The following is an 18176-nucleotide window of genomic DNA, read 5'->3' as shown; positions in this document are numbered from 1 at the left end:
AGTTTTTTCCACAGACATGAAAGAAACAGATTCCACCCCCATTCCCTCCTAGCCAATGACAGGCATCTGAGACAACTTCACAGCGGACAGTAGAACATAAAGTGAGTTATTTTTAATAATCAAAACAGCTGAATCTGATTTCCATGACCACATTTTCCCCATCCACAGAGGAGGGCTAGGACACATCGAGGGGTGCCAGGTTATATTTAGAGAGAATACTCTCCAGGATTTGAACTTCAGCTGCTACATGTGACACACACTGGGATAAATTATCCCATTAAAACTGAGAAAAGGATACAAGTTCGTAGACTATTGCAATCATTTTGCAGTAAATGATTGCAAGATGAACAGAAACTAGCCCTAGTGGCTTTAAGGAAATCATCATATGGCCATAGGGGAGAGAAAGAGACTTCTCTGAGAATGGAATCACATTATTTTGAAGAATGTGTTGAACCAATTTTACTAGACAGAGAACTGAATGTATTTAGTGTAAGTACAAAGTCACACACACAAAAACTGTAGCAATGTTGCAGGTGACTCACCCATATACGCTAGCATGTATCATTCTGGAGCACAATAACCCAGTGGCTTCCAGCTGGAAACACTTGCAGCTCTTTTCTTGAGGGCTTTCTCTCAACCACAGAGCTTACCCGGTCAGTAGGAAATGCCACACAAAGTACTTTGAAGTTAATTATCATCCTTACCTTCTTGCCCTCCTAACAGCCCTTTACCTAAGACTGATAGAAATCGATGGATACATATTTCCATTCCTTGGTATTCAGGTGGAATAATTCTGAAGCATGCTTTATGCTGTCTCCCAGAATTCCCAAGTAGTATTCCTCATGGCAGTAACCTATTATATAATCAATGTTAATTGGCTTTTTAAATTTCCCTAACTCATTTCCTCACTCCCCATCTAGTGCTCCCCCACAATCACTTCTCTGAAGAGCATTCTGATATTGAGAAAACTTATTGGATAATGGAAGTAAAAGTCAATTATCAGGGCCCTCCGAAAATGGTACAAAATAACAGAGATTCTGGAATGGGCTAAGCAGCCAGACATCACACACTGATGCCTAAGAGCCCTGAAATCAGGTCCCCAAAAATAGGGTACCAGTGAGAATTGACGTTCAAGGTAGGCAAAGAATAAATGATTTCTAAATCCCTTCTTTTAAAAGTTTATCTGTCCATGTCAAGGCCAATTGCATTCCAGACAACTTGAATGTGAACATAAAAATTAAACTGGTTGTTGTGACATTCTTTAGGAAGATGTGATACTAGAAGAATGAAGGAAGCAAGTTTTGCCTTGATTTCAATTGTAATACCCAAAGGATGTATTTAATTCTACAGTGATGAGCTTGAAATCAAAAGAAGAGTTATTTTTAAAAATATATAGTTTTTGGCCACTTTTTAAAAGAAGTGGTAATAAGTAATAAACAGCATTACAAATTAAGCTATTCCCTTTTCCAATAAATTCACTGACAAATTTGGAGGAAATCATTTTCTGTCTTGATTGCAAGGCAACTGAGTTTCTTATGATTTTTGGTAGATAAGATGGAAAATCCCCACTCAAAGATTATTAGCAGCTTGATATATATTATCTTCGCCATTGGATATGTGTTATGCCTATCAAACTTGGCACTACTGGCATTTGGAAAGGACAGTTGTCTGCTGGGGTGAAGGGAGGGCTGTCCTGTGCACTTCCGGTTGTTTAGTAGCATCCCTGATCTCTACCCTGTGGACACGAATAGGTCTCTCCATCCAAAACATGACACCAAAACTGGGTCCTAGCACTACCAAATGTCTCCTGGGCAAAAATGCCCCTGGTTGAAAAGCACTGTTTGCAGGGAGGTCTTTTTGAGGCCTCCCTCAAAACTCTTTCCTAATGAACTTATTTTCATGTAAATGTATGCAAAATTTGCCAATGATGAATATTAGGACATCATATGAGAAAATCGAGATATAAATTTATCTCAACTGATTAGTCTTCAATACAATGAAATTTCTCATGGTTAAATGTAAAATATTACATTTATATTCAAGTAATAAATGTCTAGGTACAAGTTAAAGGAGACTTTACCTGGAAAAAATCTGATAATTTTAGTTGATCATTAATTCAATGCAATTCAAACAAGTAATATATGCTTTTGAAAAATCATGAAATCTGAAGTGTCATTATCAGGGAGAAAAAGTTCAAATCAACGAAGGTAAACCATTGTATTCTGGCTGATCGCCAAATGCTATGGTTGTTTGGTATCAGATTTTGTGAACAGGTTCAGGAAAAGGTTACTAAGATTATGAGATGCCTAGAGTCTATATAATCTGAGTAATGGCCATGATAAACCAGAATATTAAGATTGGAGAAGAGAAAATCCAGGCAGTGTTTGGGGGAGGGTGATGGTATTGGAAAGGCTGTCATGTGGAAAAAGGGTATATTCTATTTTGCACAAACAGAATTAGAAATCAATAAGTGGAAGTTACAGAAAGCTAGATATAAGGAACCAAAATTATCCTATGATGAAATCGATTTACTTGCAAAGAAGCTACCCTTCCTTTAGCCATGGCTATACAATGCTTTGTCTGGGACATTGTAAAAGTGTCTTCTATGTTGGGAAAAATAGTAACATAAACCCCTACAATAGTCTTAATTTAAAATATACAAATTTATGATAATTCTACTCTCTTAGTAACTACCTAGCACACTTTAATTTTACCCTATTAAACAGGTGAACTTTTACTTTTATCTTTTAGTAAAATATTGAACTTTATAAAAGCATTTAAGTGCATTATGTTTTTTGTTCCTCACAATCCTATAGGTTATCTCCTTATCGTTCTCTTTGTGGCTGAATAAACAGTATGATTGAATGATTGCATGAAGTCCCACAGCTAGTAATTTTCAAATCTAGTATTTAGACCCACTTTGCTCGAAATATTGTGCTTGTTAAAGATCATTATTAAGATTATTTTACTTAACTGAAAGCACACTGTTCTAATCAGTAATCATCTGAAATTTCACAGACCAGAAGCATTCAATACTTCAATACTTCTTTTATTGATTGCTATTTTTACTGAATGAATACTATGGTTCCATATTCTATGTTTCTCAAGAAGTTATTTTCTCCTTTTTATTTAAAGGTGACCACATATTTAGGGGTCAGTAAGGTATTTTTCATAGTCTAGCTGCCACTCTCAAATATTGGTGACCTCTACATGCTTAAAGATGGATGCTTTGTTGGCTTAGCCCCTGCTGCATATTAGATGTTCACTGACTGTCTTAAAGGTGCTAAATCAAAGATTCCAATTCTTGGAGAAGTTTGCCCTTAAGTGAATATTAAGTTGTTCAGAAGAGTAGACATATGTGGGATGAATGGGGTGATTTTCATACACTGGGCCTCAATAAATAATTGAAGATTGAATTTGTAAAAATGAAGCAAGATTAATTGCAATAAAAATTGTATAACTGGACATTTATTTTAGAGATGGATACTGTAATGGTTAAAGTTAGTTCATGCCATCTCCTTGATGCTTTTTTTTTTTTTTGAGATGGAGTCTCGCTCTGTCACCCAGGCTGGAGTGCAGTGGCGCAATCTTGGCTTACTGCAACCTCCACTTCCCAGGTTCAAGCAATTCTCCTGTCTCAGCCTCTTGAGTAGCTGGGAACACAGATGCCTACCACCACTCCTGGCTAATTTTTGTATTTCTTGGCCTTCTTATTACTCACTGAACCATTCATCTTCAGTATTATTTTTTAAAAGTTGTGTTTATATCTAATGTCTGTTTTAGTGAGTCTCAATCATTTGGGAAACTTTGAAATCCTTTGAGGATTTGATGAACCTAATGAACACTTTTATCGGGAAAATGCTCATTTACATATACTTGCCAAGTTATTTTATGTATAAATATATACAATTATTTTATGTTAAATATGTAATACTTATATTAAAATATTTATATTAAATATTTAATACTTACATCAAAATATTTATATTAAATATTTAATACATCAAAATATTTATATTAAATATTTAATACATCAAAATATTTATATTAAATATTTAATACATCAAAATATTTATATTAAATATTTAATACTTACATCAAAATATTTATATTAAATATTTAATACTTATATCAAAATATTTATATTAAATATTTATATATAGATTTATATATTTATATGTAATAACAATTATATATTTACATTAATATATCTATCCATTATTTATACCTATGTATCTTTTACATATATATTTACATTTATCTCTATTATTGTATATGTAAGTTAGCAACCCCTGAAGCCTAATCACTGGGCCCTGGGCATCTATGCCCTCTATAGGTTAAGACCCAAAATCCTTGGTCTGATTACTAAGTTTTATATAGCAACCGCCTTTGAAGTGCCTACATATTTTTAAGGGAAACTAAATTATATATCCTTTAATTTAGACATTAACAAAATGTGGATTGTTTGTTACATTTTTACAATCATGAATTAATAGTAATAAAGAAATGAGAAATATATCTAGACACTGCAGGAACAAAACAAATTAAGCATTCATGTTCAGACTTTTTACTATTGAAGATAAAAAGACCAAACTCTTATACATTTTCATCAGAAAATTATTTTCAAGTGCCAGGGTTTTAAAACAGTTTCCAACTGTTGAACTAAAACTTACTCTGATAAATCATCTGATTTCTAAAAAGCTAATTTGCTTTGTGAGAAATATAGTTTTCTGGAAAGAAACACTACGTTCTTTTATATATTTAGTTTTGTTTTTTTTTTTCCCAAATAACACAATGTGAGAGTCAAAGAAATTAGGCAAATAGTAACTAGTATGTGATAGTGTTGGAATTTAATCACAGGTTTACTTAACTTAGATTCCATTGTCTTTTATAGAGAAAAAGCATATTTATGAAATTAGTATTTTAATATTGTTTTCGACTAATACTGTATGAGTTTATGGTTTCTGGCATATCAAGATGAACAAATGTAAACAAAAGTACATTTAATGGCTATATCTTTAAGTGTATGAATACAGAGGTGTTTAATGACTAGTAAAATCCAGAAAAAAGAGAGTCAACATTCTTCCTCTATAATATAAGGATGGGTCTTCCCTTCAAATGCAGTCTTCTTTACTTTCCCACTTAAGCAGGAAATGGTACCGCATATAATTTTTAAAATTAATAAATCCACAGTTGTATTAAGAAATATTTTATTAACAAAACAGTAAATTCCACTTGCTTAGCATTTCCAATAATGGATAAATTGGCCTTGCAACAGAAAAACAAACGAACAAATAAAAAAAGAAGAAGAAAACCCCTTAGATACCCAATCACACAAAGCACTAGAAGGGTAGGGTTATGTGGCCTCTCTTTGATGTCTTAGGGATTGACCACTTCACACATTATTGTAGTATTTGTTCTTTTAAAAAAGGCAACACATTACATGGATAAAAAAGAAGCATAATCAATCAGAAAAGTTACAGTCTAGAGATGTAATCAAATTTATGCCAAATAGTGTGAAATCCTCGATCAACTGCAAACTATGCAGGGAACCCTGATATGTTCGGTATGAAGATACTTGGGATTCAAGTCATTTTCTCCTTCTAACTCTGTTCCTCTCTTTTTTCCATTCAGGAAAAAATAATTTTTGCTAGAGTTTGTGTAAGCCAATAATATTAGAAATAATTTTACTGATAATAAACTATATCATTGCATGTAACTTTAAAATTTATGCTGGGGAGAAACATTGAAATCAATCCCAAACAACACATTTCATAGATATACTGCTTAAAATTACCATTATTCAATTTATTTTCTATTATATTTTAGAATCTTTCCAGATGGAAACTGGTTCAAGCTTAATAGATAAAATAGAAAAGCAACCTTAAAAAAAAAAAAAAAAAAACCCTTCAAGCTGTAAATTGGTAGTTTTACACTTCCCTTCTTATTTTGCTGGCTTTCCCTGAGTAAGACTGAATGAGACGGGGTAAAAGAAAAGACTTGTGAATTCTTTAACGTGGCAAATTAAAAAAAAATGAAAGTCTAGAAAAGAAGTAATGGATATTAAATTTTCAATGTATACCTTCTACTTTCTGGGTCATAAAAAGCCACTAAGTTTCTTTGTACACAACAATTACTTGGCAACCATAGATAGTAGTGATTTGCTATGAATTATACATATTTCTAAGGTGCTGTATGTCTGAAATCCAGGCCACTTCTTGGCTTTTTTTCATCAACTAAAGTATCACAAAAGAAAGATGTTTTGCATTTTTTGCCTTTGCTGGTTAAAGCTAATTGTAAAGGTATTCTTCTCTTCTACAAAATTTATTATCGTTCTTTTAGAAGGTATTCAAGTAATGCAACCAATTTTTACTGAAACATCAACTTGCAATCTAATAATGCATTTTTTGCACTACCTTCTCATATTAATAATTTATTGCTGTGAACATCATTGAATGATATGCAAAACAAGTGTATAATCTATACTTTTCTACTACTTAATGTGTTAAACTAAAACTATATTTAATGATATATATGTAAAACCAGAAAAGTTAAAACATAGTCAATAATTAACAGAGAATGATTTTTTAAGTGGGTAGTAACACAGAATCAAAAATTACTGAAAAATACTTTCTTAGTTGAGAAAGTGTTTACTTTCCAGAAATGTTCATCATGCACGTCAGATTCAGAGAATATACATATTATTTTATTAGAAAGTTTTCAATTGCAGCAGCCAGAGTTAAGGTGTAGATTAACCAATTTTGCTTCCATAACCTGCCCACATAATGGTTCTTATTCATGCAGCAGTATATCAGTGATATTCTATTTGATAAGGAAAGGTTCATTTCATTAGGGACTAAAATCTTCTTAAGGTTACCTGGGAGCAAGATCTCAATGAAGCAAATCACCCCATTTGTCATCAATACCTTGGCACAACCCTCTTCCTTCCTGCTTTTCAATTTGTCAGTAAATATTTGCTACTGTATGCACATTTGGATCATCCAGCATATCTGAGGGATTGCTGTGGATTCGTGTGTGTGTGTGTGTGTGTGTGAAAATAGTGAATGTATGTGGCAATGTATTTCAGGGAGAAAAGATTATAAGATACATATGTATATATTTGACTTTCTAATTCACACCTTTCATACAAGTACTAAAACTTAATTGCAACAGAATGAAGGCTGTACATATAAGAAAAGAAGTAGCTGAGTCTTTTTATATACATTCATACATATCTATCTTCCTTAGAATAAACACTACACTGTAATTTCTTTAAAAAATAAAAGTAAGTAATTGTGGCAATTTATAACGGTGGCAAAAAAAAAAAAAAAAAAAAAACCCAACTGAAATAATTGTTGCTCTGATGTCATAAAACTCCCTATACTTAGCAACACTTATAACATTGAATTTACCAAAAATGGCTGAAGAGCAGAGATATATTTTGCATTTTCTATACAACAGGCTATAAAACGTCACTTATCACAGTCCAGAAAGCACACAGAGATGGATTTTATATAAACATATGTAATAACATAATAAGCGTGCATGAAAATTTCCCAATGATTGCATCTATGCCCTCTTGTTTTTGTTTTGAAATTTTGTGTGAAAATGTGCCTTATATTTCACATTTTTGAAAATAAGGCCTCCATACTTTTTTTTCCTCTCTCACAACCAGAAAGGGGCTTTTTGAATGTGTTCCTACACAAGTCTTCAAAAAAGCCAGCACTTTGTTTCAAATGCAAGTTCCAACCACTGCTCCAGTTGCACCAGGCGGCAAACTCTTAAAGGTTTGCAGGTTGAGTCATTCAAAAAGGACAGTCTTCTCTGGCAATTGGACTAACTGACTTCTCAGGAAAGCGCTAGCACTTTGGCTAAATCCAGGATCATAGGTAGCTTCTTTTTTGTGTTATGTTTTGTGTTGGTTTTTGTGTTGTGCCTTGACGCTGTAATACTCCTTTGCTTTATGAATGCGTGCAGTCATCACTGTCTTTTAGAAATGTTCCAGCAACATAAAGACAAGCAGAGTAAATGAAAACACTGTGGATGTTAGGGAATTTATTGGCCCCTGTGTTTTGTTTTTCTTTTTTGAGAAACAAGAGCATGAGATACTTGTTTTTATTTTTTAAAAAGTCTTTCCTTCCTGATTGCATTCCCTGTCTTCTTTTGTATGTGCTTCATAAAAAGGAAAGTAAATAAGTTTATATTATGTCTCAGATAAAATGAAGACTATTTCTATACGAGTGTCCATTTAAGATCGTGGGATCAGACATAATACTCTTTATCCTTGTTTTTCTTATTTTTGTTGGAGCTTTTCGCACTGCTGGGTTGTTTCTCCTTTACGACAGCCCCATTGGACTGTGCTGAGTTACTGATGTAGTTTCGACTCTCATCCACATGGTATGAGCCTTCATCCCGGTTTCTGTACTTGTACATGGCATAGAGGAGGATAAGGATGCACAGGGCGGCAGCGGCTACTATCCCAACGACCATACCCGTGGTGCTGCTGGACTCCCGGATCACTTCTGCTGAGCCTGGGTACGGCTCTCTGCCACCTGCTCGGGTTGGGTTGGCTATAGAAAAGAGGATGAGAACAAACACAAAGTGATCATTGAGTTCACTGAATACCAGAAAGCTACATTTATTATCTAATTCTGACAGCACCTATGCTTTAGGAAAGGTATGCTCTTGATAAATGTAGGCATCCCTTTGCCTCATGGTTACTAAAAACTAGGGACTGTGATTTAAAGTTCTCTGGAGAGATTTGTTGCTGTGTCTTCTTTATTCACGAATCAATTTTGTTCACAGAGTGAGTTTGGTAAGGATTGTCCCAAATGAACTCCAATTAGCTCTAAAGGGCCATGTGGGTGGCTTAAGTAAAAAAAACCACAAACCCAACATAAAGAAAAGCAGAACAGCCCTACCCTATAATACTAGAGGGAATCATAAGAATCAAATTGGTGTTGCTCTAGAACATAGGTCTAACTCTAGACTGAATCAGGACAACTAAATTCAGGATTACTTTAGAAATCATATTCCCTTGTATTTTAAAGAATACAGTACTGAACAATAAGATAATCCATACATTTTGACTGTCTGCTTTTTAAAGTATAACTTCAGTTACATTTTTATAAATAAAAATAGACGACTAATTTCCATTTTGTTGGAGATTCATTTGTTTACATAAGTATGTATTTTATTAATTGATTGGGGAGCTCCCAAGCTGAACTTTGGAGGAGAAAGTAATAAAATATTCTTTCTCAGTTTTAAATACAGTCTAGATTGATTTTTTAGTCAAAACTCTGAACTACCTAATAATAATAGAAGACTGGCTAGTCTAGTTTTATTCAACTGATAAAACCCTTTTTCAGTCTTCCCAAAGTATAAATAAGGCTCTTTCTTGGATGAGAGCAATGGATTTTGGGGTACCTACGTCTTCTTGAAGGCTTGGTCAGGCACTGAAATTGACGATTGATGGGGAAGAATGGACCTGAGATTTAATTGGTAGATGTGAGGAGGAGAAGGGACAGCTCTTTTCCTCTATATGTAATAAACTTTTTTGATATAAAAGGAAAGAAACTGTAGAGAGAGAAGAAGAGTCTCTCCTACTCTGACTGTAGGTCATTTTTTCCTTGTGAATTGTGTTTTCTGTTTTTCCCTGAATCTCCATCCTCTCACTTGTCCTACATAAAAATATTACTTTTCAGATGTAATGTATTAAAAATGCTACAACTTTCAAAACACTATTCTTAGCCAATTATGCATAATGAACAAATAATCTCACGATTGCATATATATTAGATAAGAATGTGTGTGTATGAGTGTGTGTTCGTGTGTAAGAACTGAAAACTCAAGACTAAAATTGTGCTTTTATTTCACTACTACTAAATATCATTTAGTAATTAATTTTAATAATTCTACAAAAGTTCTTGTTAATTAATTACTGGGAATCATTTTACCAAACATATGGCTCTATACTGCTTTGGAATTCCATTTTCAAATATCACCAAGATTTCTTTTGCCTAAATGTGTGTGTGTGTGTGTGTGTGTGTGTGTGTGTGTTTTTCTGTGATTTTCTTTTCCTTCCTCAAATAAAGCCTTAACAAATACAGCCATTCCAAAGTAGTAGCTCTCAGTCTCAAAGTAGCAATACGCTATGTTCCGGTGCTACAAAATGTAGCGGTAAAACTTTTTATTCTGAATATGTCATTGCTTGTTTTACAAAAGCCCACGGAGTGTGGCTGAATAAAAAGCTCTGGAGTTGCTTCTGTGGACAAGGTGAAAGGAGACAAAGACTACAATCCACAGTATTTGATTACAGGAGTTAATTTCCTCTCATGAAGAATAGAATCTACTGCAGTAACTGTCACTACCTGACAAACCAAAGGCAGCACTTTCTCTTTTAAATACAGTCATCTTTGCCAAAGTGTGCCAATTAGCTCAGCTGCTTTCACTAAATGAAAACTTTCATTTTACAGAGCATTCTTTTACTATGGTGTCTCAAGAGCTAAAAAGGGAATTTTGTTTAAATGTTACCTAAATCATTTTTTCCAACCTGATGGAATGCTTTCATTTTAAACACATTTTCACAATTACCTCACTTTTACTTTGTCTGCCAGAAGGGAATAGGGAGAATGGAGATAACATTTGAATCATTTAGCTTATGACAGTAAAATCTGAGAATTTTAATGGAGTGGAGGATTTATATTTTGTATACTAAGAATAGACATGTATTTTTTTCAATAAGGAATTGGTATCGTAAATGGACTATCTTATCAAAAAATACTTTATCTGCTAAAATATTTCTGAGAGGTTTTCACAACAACTATGCACATAGCATAATAACAGCAACTTTGTGTTAAAATAAGAATGAGGTCACAAAGACCCTAACAAAGCCTGAAACACTTTAACTGTGCCACATGCATTTGAAAACATCTCCTGTTTAAGGAAAATACTTTCTTTTTTGCAACACTAGCCACATTGTTGCTTAAATCATATGAGGCCTAAAAATATCTCTATACAAAACCCAGATGTAAATCCCAGATGTAAAAATTCTAAATATGTTTCTTAAAAATATAACCTAGAAAATCTCTACCAAAATTAAAATCTAAACCCAATAAACATGTTATCTTTCTTTTCCCCAGATTCACATTAAAATTTTAATAACCATCATAGCAGATATTATTATAGGTATGTTTGGAATAGGTAGTTACTCCCATATCTGACTGATTAATTAATATTCTTTTTCTATTTATGCTTCAAATCTGAAGGCTAAGTGAAATTTTTCTTAACTTTTCTTCTAAGACTAGAAATATTTATGTGTTGGCCGGGCGTAGTGGCTGACATCTGTAATCCCAGCACTTTGGGAGGCTGAGGCGAGTGGATCACGAGGTCGAGATGGAGACCATTTTGGCCAACATGGTGAAACTCCGAAATACAAAAATTAGCTGGGCATGGTGGCGTGTACCTGTAGTCCCAGTTACTTGGGGGACTGAGGCAGGAGAATTGCTTGAACCCGGGAGGCAGAGGATGCAGTGAGCTGCGATTGCACACTACACTCCAGCCTGGCAACAGAGCGAGACTCTGTCTCAACCAAAATATATATATATATATATATATATATATATATATATATATATATATATATATATTTATGTATTAATGGGACATCTCTCCCAGATATGCAATAAAAGGCCAAAGAGATTTAAATATATTCATGAATTATAAATGTGGCTTCTCTTATTGTTGCTAATGCTTTATTTTGATGATCACTGAAAAATCTCTGATGGAATTTTATATTAATGTAAATGTAGAGAATAGTATCAATGACTAATATGGTTAAATGTCTTTTTATATAATTTGTTCAAAATTTATATAAAAGGGAAAGGCAGTCATCTCAACCATTTACTAAAATGTGAAAAAAAAGAGAAACTTATAATTAATTTGTATATTTCATGGATTTAAGAATTTTGCATTCCCTCTACACTATATAATAAACTAAGACATTTTTAAAAAATTAAAGCAATCTGCAACATGTTTTTTTCTTAGCAGTGCTGAAATGTGAATAATTTAATTAATTAAAATTTACTTTCATCCCTTTTTTCTTTGTCCCAGCATGTGACAAAGAAACAAGTGAAAGAGAATAACTTGTTAAAAAAGATTTGTTTAAAAAAAAAAAGCAAGTAAAAGACAATAAAGGAGGGGGAGCTAAAATAATGGAATACACACAAATAAGCTTAAGTCTTTAAGTCTTGAATCTTCAAAGATTAACTCCCACGTGTAGGTAAAATTAAGCCGATGTAGCCAGTTCATTATATTGGGCCCAGGGGCATAAGCAACTCAGGTCAATGGAAAACTTCAGTAGGACTGACAGTGATGTACTACAAGCGAGGAGAGCAAGAATGCACACCTTCATCACAATACGAAGGCTTTTGGCTTTTGCTGGCATTTTTAACCTAAATGATTTGGAAGCTACTGATTATTCTAGCAAGGAAATAGAGCAGTACAATAGTTATGACCCATTTCATATTTGTATTCACTTCTTTCCTACTCACTTCTGAGATTCATTTAGCCAAATGGCTATAGAAAAATTCCTGGGACTCTTGCACTTATAAAGCATGTTACCTTAAACGACCACTGAAAAGTAGCTTTTAATCATTCCTCTCTCTTCTAGCATTTGGTAAGATACAGTGGTCTGCTTTGTCCCTGTAGATTTATCAAGAATCCTATGAATTTTCTTGTTTTTTGTTGTCTAATATATATTGTGGTAACTTAGGTAAACATAAGCTACCAAGTGTTTGGACAGTTAGTAACATATTTCTGCACTATGCTCTAAATCAATTTGTTCATATCTGATGATAATTCAGATGATAATTCATTGTGGAAAATGAACAGTTAATACTAAAGGCATATTCTAGTGCCTTGTCACAGAGAAAAAATAAATGCAACTGTTGCTCTGCATTAAAAAGTAAAAAAAAAATCTTTAAGATTTTATCTTTTGCTGAGATAGTTATTTTAAACTACAACAACAGGAAAGGAAATGGCCCTATGTGTTATTTCTTTATTTTTGATAGTCTTTGATACAGTATCTGTGAAAGAACACCATTACCTCAAATTAGAACAAATTTAGATCCAATTAAGAAACACATGGGGAAAATATGTTTGAGACACATTAGACTTCAGTACAGACCAGAGAGGGCTGTCAGTGCAGGCTTCATCTCTTACCAGCTTGTTGCACCCTCTGTTGCTTCCTCCATTCTCCTCTGTATTTCTCCTCCTACTTACCCTTCTTTATTGCCTCTGTGCCTTGCTCTTCCAGCTCCTGAATTATCCTTGTAGGGGCCCTCACCACCCCCAGGTAAATGAAGAAGGTCAGGCCAGCAGGGGTCAGGACTTTTTGCCTCATGGGTTAGCGTATTACTCAGGAAGGTGTTCAATAAACCACAAAATTTATTTTCAAGTTCTGAATTTCAAAACACAATGTAAAATAATTCTTACTGGCACAAATGTCTAACTGTGATTATTTCACCAGAACAGGTTTTGTGTTTCATATTGGCATGATTACTTTTAAATATAACTTTCTAAATTTGTTTGCAAATAAAATTGTATGGTTTATCGAAACAAATAATATTTGATCACTAATTTAAAAGACTTTTGTGATGCATCCGGTGATATGATGGGGGCACATTAAGCCATTAAACTTTGCATTGTATTTATCAGTTTGCATTGTTGGATTATATCTAATCATACCTTAGCATATGCAAATAGAAGTTAAAGCTTGCAATTACTTAGTACAATGATTCACAACTGAAGTGCTAAAATAACTAAGCAATTTGAAAGATACATTTTTGAATGTTAATAAATTTTTCCAAGGAGATTTCACTTTGTAATGGTAAGTGACATCCTTCATTTTTCTTTCTGAAATTGGAAACAGCAATCAATTATTGTCATTAAAGAAAACTGCTCTTGATCTATGTTTTTGCAACTCTGCATGATAAATGGTGTTTAAAATCCTAATTCCTGACATAGAATGGGGTTTGGTGGGTGGTGGGATCTTATCTTTTTATTGACAAGTTCACCAAGGCATTAGCATGCCATCAGATGCTCTTCTTATCACTCAAATTGTCATTTTTATGAAATTATTTTGTATACTGGAATGAGCTGTTCTTCCACTGTAATGTTATATATATATTTTGGTTCCAAAGTTAACTTTCAAGGTAAGTTTGTAGTTTCTAGGTAATTTTTTGGGCTGGTTTTATTTCTTCAGTATAGACTGTTAATGTATGTGTATGTCATCAACTATGAACCTGGCACACCAAGGATAAAGTAAGGGTATCATTATAACCTGATGACAATGAAAATTCAGCTTTTGAGCTTTGAGAAAAAGACTGTAAGAAACTACCAATCTTAGGAAATAATAAAGAATAAGACATGCTAGTGGTTAAAAAAAAAACATAGGCTATATATTTAAGATCAGGAGGGGATCATAAGGGATCATTAAACTCCATAATGGCCAGCGCATATCATTCTGCTAACCAGAATTGTTAGATGTCCTGTCTTGCAATGATCCTCAAAAAAAAAAAAAAACAAAAAAAAAACAAAAAAAAAACTCTTGGCAAGATGCATTTACTGAATTTCTTCTCATTAAGAGTTTCTGACCAGTCTTTCTGGTTTTCTCATAAATTAAGCTTAAAGTATAGATTTTAAATTTCTGTCTCCACCCCACCTAGGAAAAAGAGTTGCCTAAAATGATCTCATTAGACCAGAGTTCTATACTGTGTCTAACAGATGTGGAAGTTATTATAATTCTAGGCTAGCCTTGAAAGTGATTTTGCATTTATAGGGGGAAGATTTGACTTTTCCAGTACTCAGTTTCATTAATACTGTGAAAAGAAAATTGGAATTGTAGCCTCCTGGGGTGTTTGTGAATTGAGATTAACACACTTTTTTTTTTCCCCCATTTGGAAAAAAACAACTCAAAGTTTATTACTTTTTCCCATTTTTTTGCTTCAATACAATGTAGGCCAGAAGAAACAATTATGATGCAATCATTCACAAGAAGCCATGTTTAAATGCTACATTTGTAGGAAAGCAGGGACAAAATGATTTATATGACATGCATTAATTTCGACTCATGCTGTGGTTTTGTAAGAAGTGAGAGATGCTGAATGTTTCAAATTCCTTCCACTCTCCCTCCTACCAATTCCACCCATGCCTGCACATTCTGAAGTACACTTATGGAGGTCAGACAAGTCTTGAGAGGACATGTCTGACACATCTTAGCCCTTCCCCAATACATCGGAGATTTAGAAAGAACTTGGAAATCAATAAACCTTTGCTACCTGCCTGGCTGCTGTCTCTGATATTTTCCTCTGCTTCTTTCAAAACCACCAAAGCATGCATTTGAAGGGCAGTTAAGGGGCCACCACTCTGATATTGAGAGGTTCATTATCTTCTCCAGAGATCTAGGTATTGAATGGGAAGGGATGCTAGACACGGAAAAACTCATCCTGTGCCTGCACAATGGAGAAACCCAACTAGGACAGGCTGCTACCTCAAATGGTACCACATGGAACAGAAGAGACAATGGATGTCCACACTCTGTATGACCTTGGTGACACTGAAAACGAATAAACAGAGGAACATGCACAATCTCCCTCATCTCCAGGGGAAGGCATAGGATCATGGTATTTACAAGTCTTATTTTTCAATTATTCAGTATGTTGTAAACTATATGTCCGCAGCTTAGTCATCTATAAGCTTCATAGACTTTTTACATAGTCATTGTATCCTCGTGGTTTGCATCTATTATCGTGCACCATGGTCCTTACTGTTCTCATGGCCATTCATAGTCTGTTCACAGCTACCTACTCCAATTTGTCTTCCATATTTGTCAAAGGAAGTTACAGCTGTAATATTATGGCTGTCCCCAACTCCTCACATACCAAAAAGAGTTCAACCTGTATGCCTTGCTCATATAACCTTTCATCTTCTGCCTGTTTAAATAGTACTTATTTCTCAAAGCTTGGCTCGAATGTCCCATCTTTTATGATTTTTTCTCTAAGAAAATCCCCTCCTTCTATCAATGAATATATAATGAGCTATAGTTAACATTCCAGGGACTATATGAGGTCCTGGGGGTATAGGAGATAACGAAACAAACTTGATGTATATGTCCGCATGGACCTTAAAATATAGTGAGGCAGACAGGCATACAAGAAGGAATCACACAGTTAAGTAACAGCTGGGATATGCATGATGAAGGAAAACTGTAGGTACCATGCAGGAGTAGGACAAAGGTTTCTGATTGCAACTGCAGAATCAGAAACATCTTTCTGAATTAGTGACACTTACGATAAAAATGAGTAGAGAGTAGTCAAGTGAAAGTGGGCAGAGGAGTCTACGAAAAACATGTCGAATGACCTTGAGGAAACAGTTTACTTTTCAGGAATTAAACAACAGTCAGAGTGGTTGTAGCACAGTGAGATTAAAGGGAGAGTGAGAAGAAATTTCAAGGTGGGCATGAAATTTATCACAGAGACTAGACTATGGAATAAAGCCATAATAAAAAGATGAGCGTATTTAACCCCATAAATAACAATTTTATGTGGCAAAAGCCATAATATCATTAACAAAATGAAAATGACAAAGGAGGGGGGAAATATCTGTAGTACATATGATGGACCAAGAGTAAATACCTCTAAAATACAGAGTGTGTGTCAACTGATAGGAAAAAAGACAAACAACCTAACAGAAGTATGGAGAAAAATACACACAAGCAAGTGGAGAAGAGATCTCAATGCTGGTGAGAATATTCTTAATAATTATTTGATTGTTATTAGAAAGTAATCCAATAGCATCTATTAATTTTTTTAAAATAAATTCTCTCAACCATATATCACATTACTAATTTTAACATTAATTTTATACTATTGTAAAATCTCACTTAAATGTTTCAATAGTTTTGTCTTTTTTCAACTAGATTGTTGGTACTATCAACAGTTTCCTGTGACTCTGTTTCTCTTTCTTATTAGTTCTCTCACCTTCCAAACTCTAGTGAAGATTGAACACACTGGCTGAAAACTGCATGTTTTATGTATAGTTAGATGAAAACTTTTCTAACTTGATAAATTTTCAAGGGTAAACTGGGTTGAATCAAATCATTAAGAAAGTGGGAAAGTGTGAAAGCCAAGAACTGTGGCTCACACCTGCAGTCACAGCACTTTGAAAGGCTGAAGCCAGGTGTTCGAGACCAGCCTGGGAAAGAGAGCAAGACACTGTCTCTAGAAAAAATTAAAACAAACATTAGTTGGGCATAGTGGTGCACACCTGTAGTCCTAGCTACTCAAGAGTCCGAGATGGGAGGGCCATTTGAGCCCAGGAGTTTAAGAATAGAGTGAGCCACGATCATGTCACTGCCCTCCAGCCTCGGAGACAGAGCAAGAAAGTGAGAGAACTTTGATTTTAAAGTTTTGAGTAAAGGTGCTAAGCAAGGGGGCTGAACACTGACATTAACATCACATATTTCTTTAACTCACTACTTCTCTAACCCTCAACCTTTGTAATATCTGCAGTAAAAACGATAAATGTAGTATTTATTTCATTAAATCAGAAATCAATTCTGTGCTTGGGAGAACTGGGATCAATGTACAATAATGAAAATATTGCATTTGCTTTCCCTATGCTTCAAGGTAATATGTCACTTAATCCCAATGACTAAAGTCACTAAGCTATTTAAAGTTAACTGAGTCATCAGTTTGATTCATTTGGATGCCTTATTTACATCAACATCATCTGACACCCACAGTACTGCAAATAGTTGACAGCTAACTTGAGGCTCTTTTTTCAATTCAGTGTAGTTGTAGGAATTTCTAGGGTGCTTTTCAGTCCTGTTGCTATTGGAATTGAAAAGGGTCTCTTTACTCAGGCCCAACTTTCCATAATTGTCAAGCAGAAGAAAGCCATATAGGCAATAATTGAGAAAATCAGTTTCAAAACTAGGGACCCCAGAGAGTCTGTATATGTTTTTCATCAAAATGTATTACATTCCAGAGAAAATGCAAGAAGAGTTATATTTTGAAATGTAGATGATACTCCTTATTAACTGATTTCAACTCAACTGAGCTTCTTGATACCAAAATAGCTTCTCTTCCTGGGAGCTCATTGACTACAACACCCAA

The 18176-nt window shown here is 34.1% G+C and overlaps 1 protein-coding gene across 27 annotated transcripts in view; it reads right to left on the bottom strand.

Moving 5' to 3' along the window:
* Positions 1 to 5193: 5193 nt before the first annotated feature.
* NRXN1 (neurexin 1) overlaps positions 5194 to 18176 on the bottom strand; it is a 1136968-nt gene continuing 1123985 nt past the window's right edge. For all 27 annotated transcript variants that reach the window (XM_055242605.2, XM_055242606.2, XM_055242608.2 and 24 more), the window contains one exon: positions 5194 to 8570. In XM_055242605.2, coding sequence (XP_055098580.1) covers positions 8263 to 8570 — 308 coding nt within the window. In that variant the 3' untranslated portion in view covers positions 5194 to 8262. The remainder of the gene's footprint in view (positions 8571 to 18176) is intronic.

The sequence above is a fragment of the Symphalangus syndactylus genome, chromosome 14, assembly GCF_028878055.3.
Source record: "Symphalangus syndactylus isolate Jambi chromosome 14, NHGRI_mSymSyn1-v2.1_pri, whole genome shotgun sequence".
In the NCBI taxonomy this organism is placed as follows: Eukaryota; Metazoa; Chordata; class Mammalia; order Primates; family Hylobatidae; genus Symphalangus; species Symphalangus syndactylus.
Note: the sequence above shows the minus strand (reverse complement) of the source record. Positions and strands in the feature narration are given on the sequence as shown.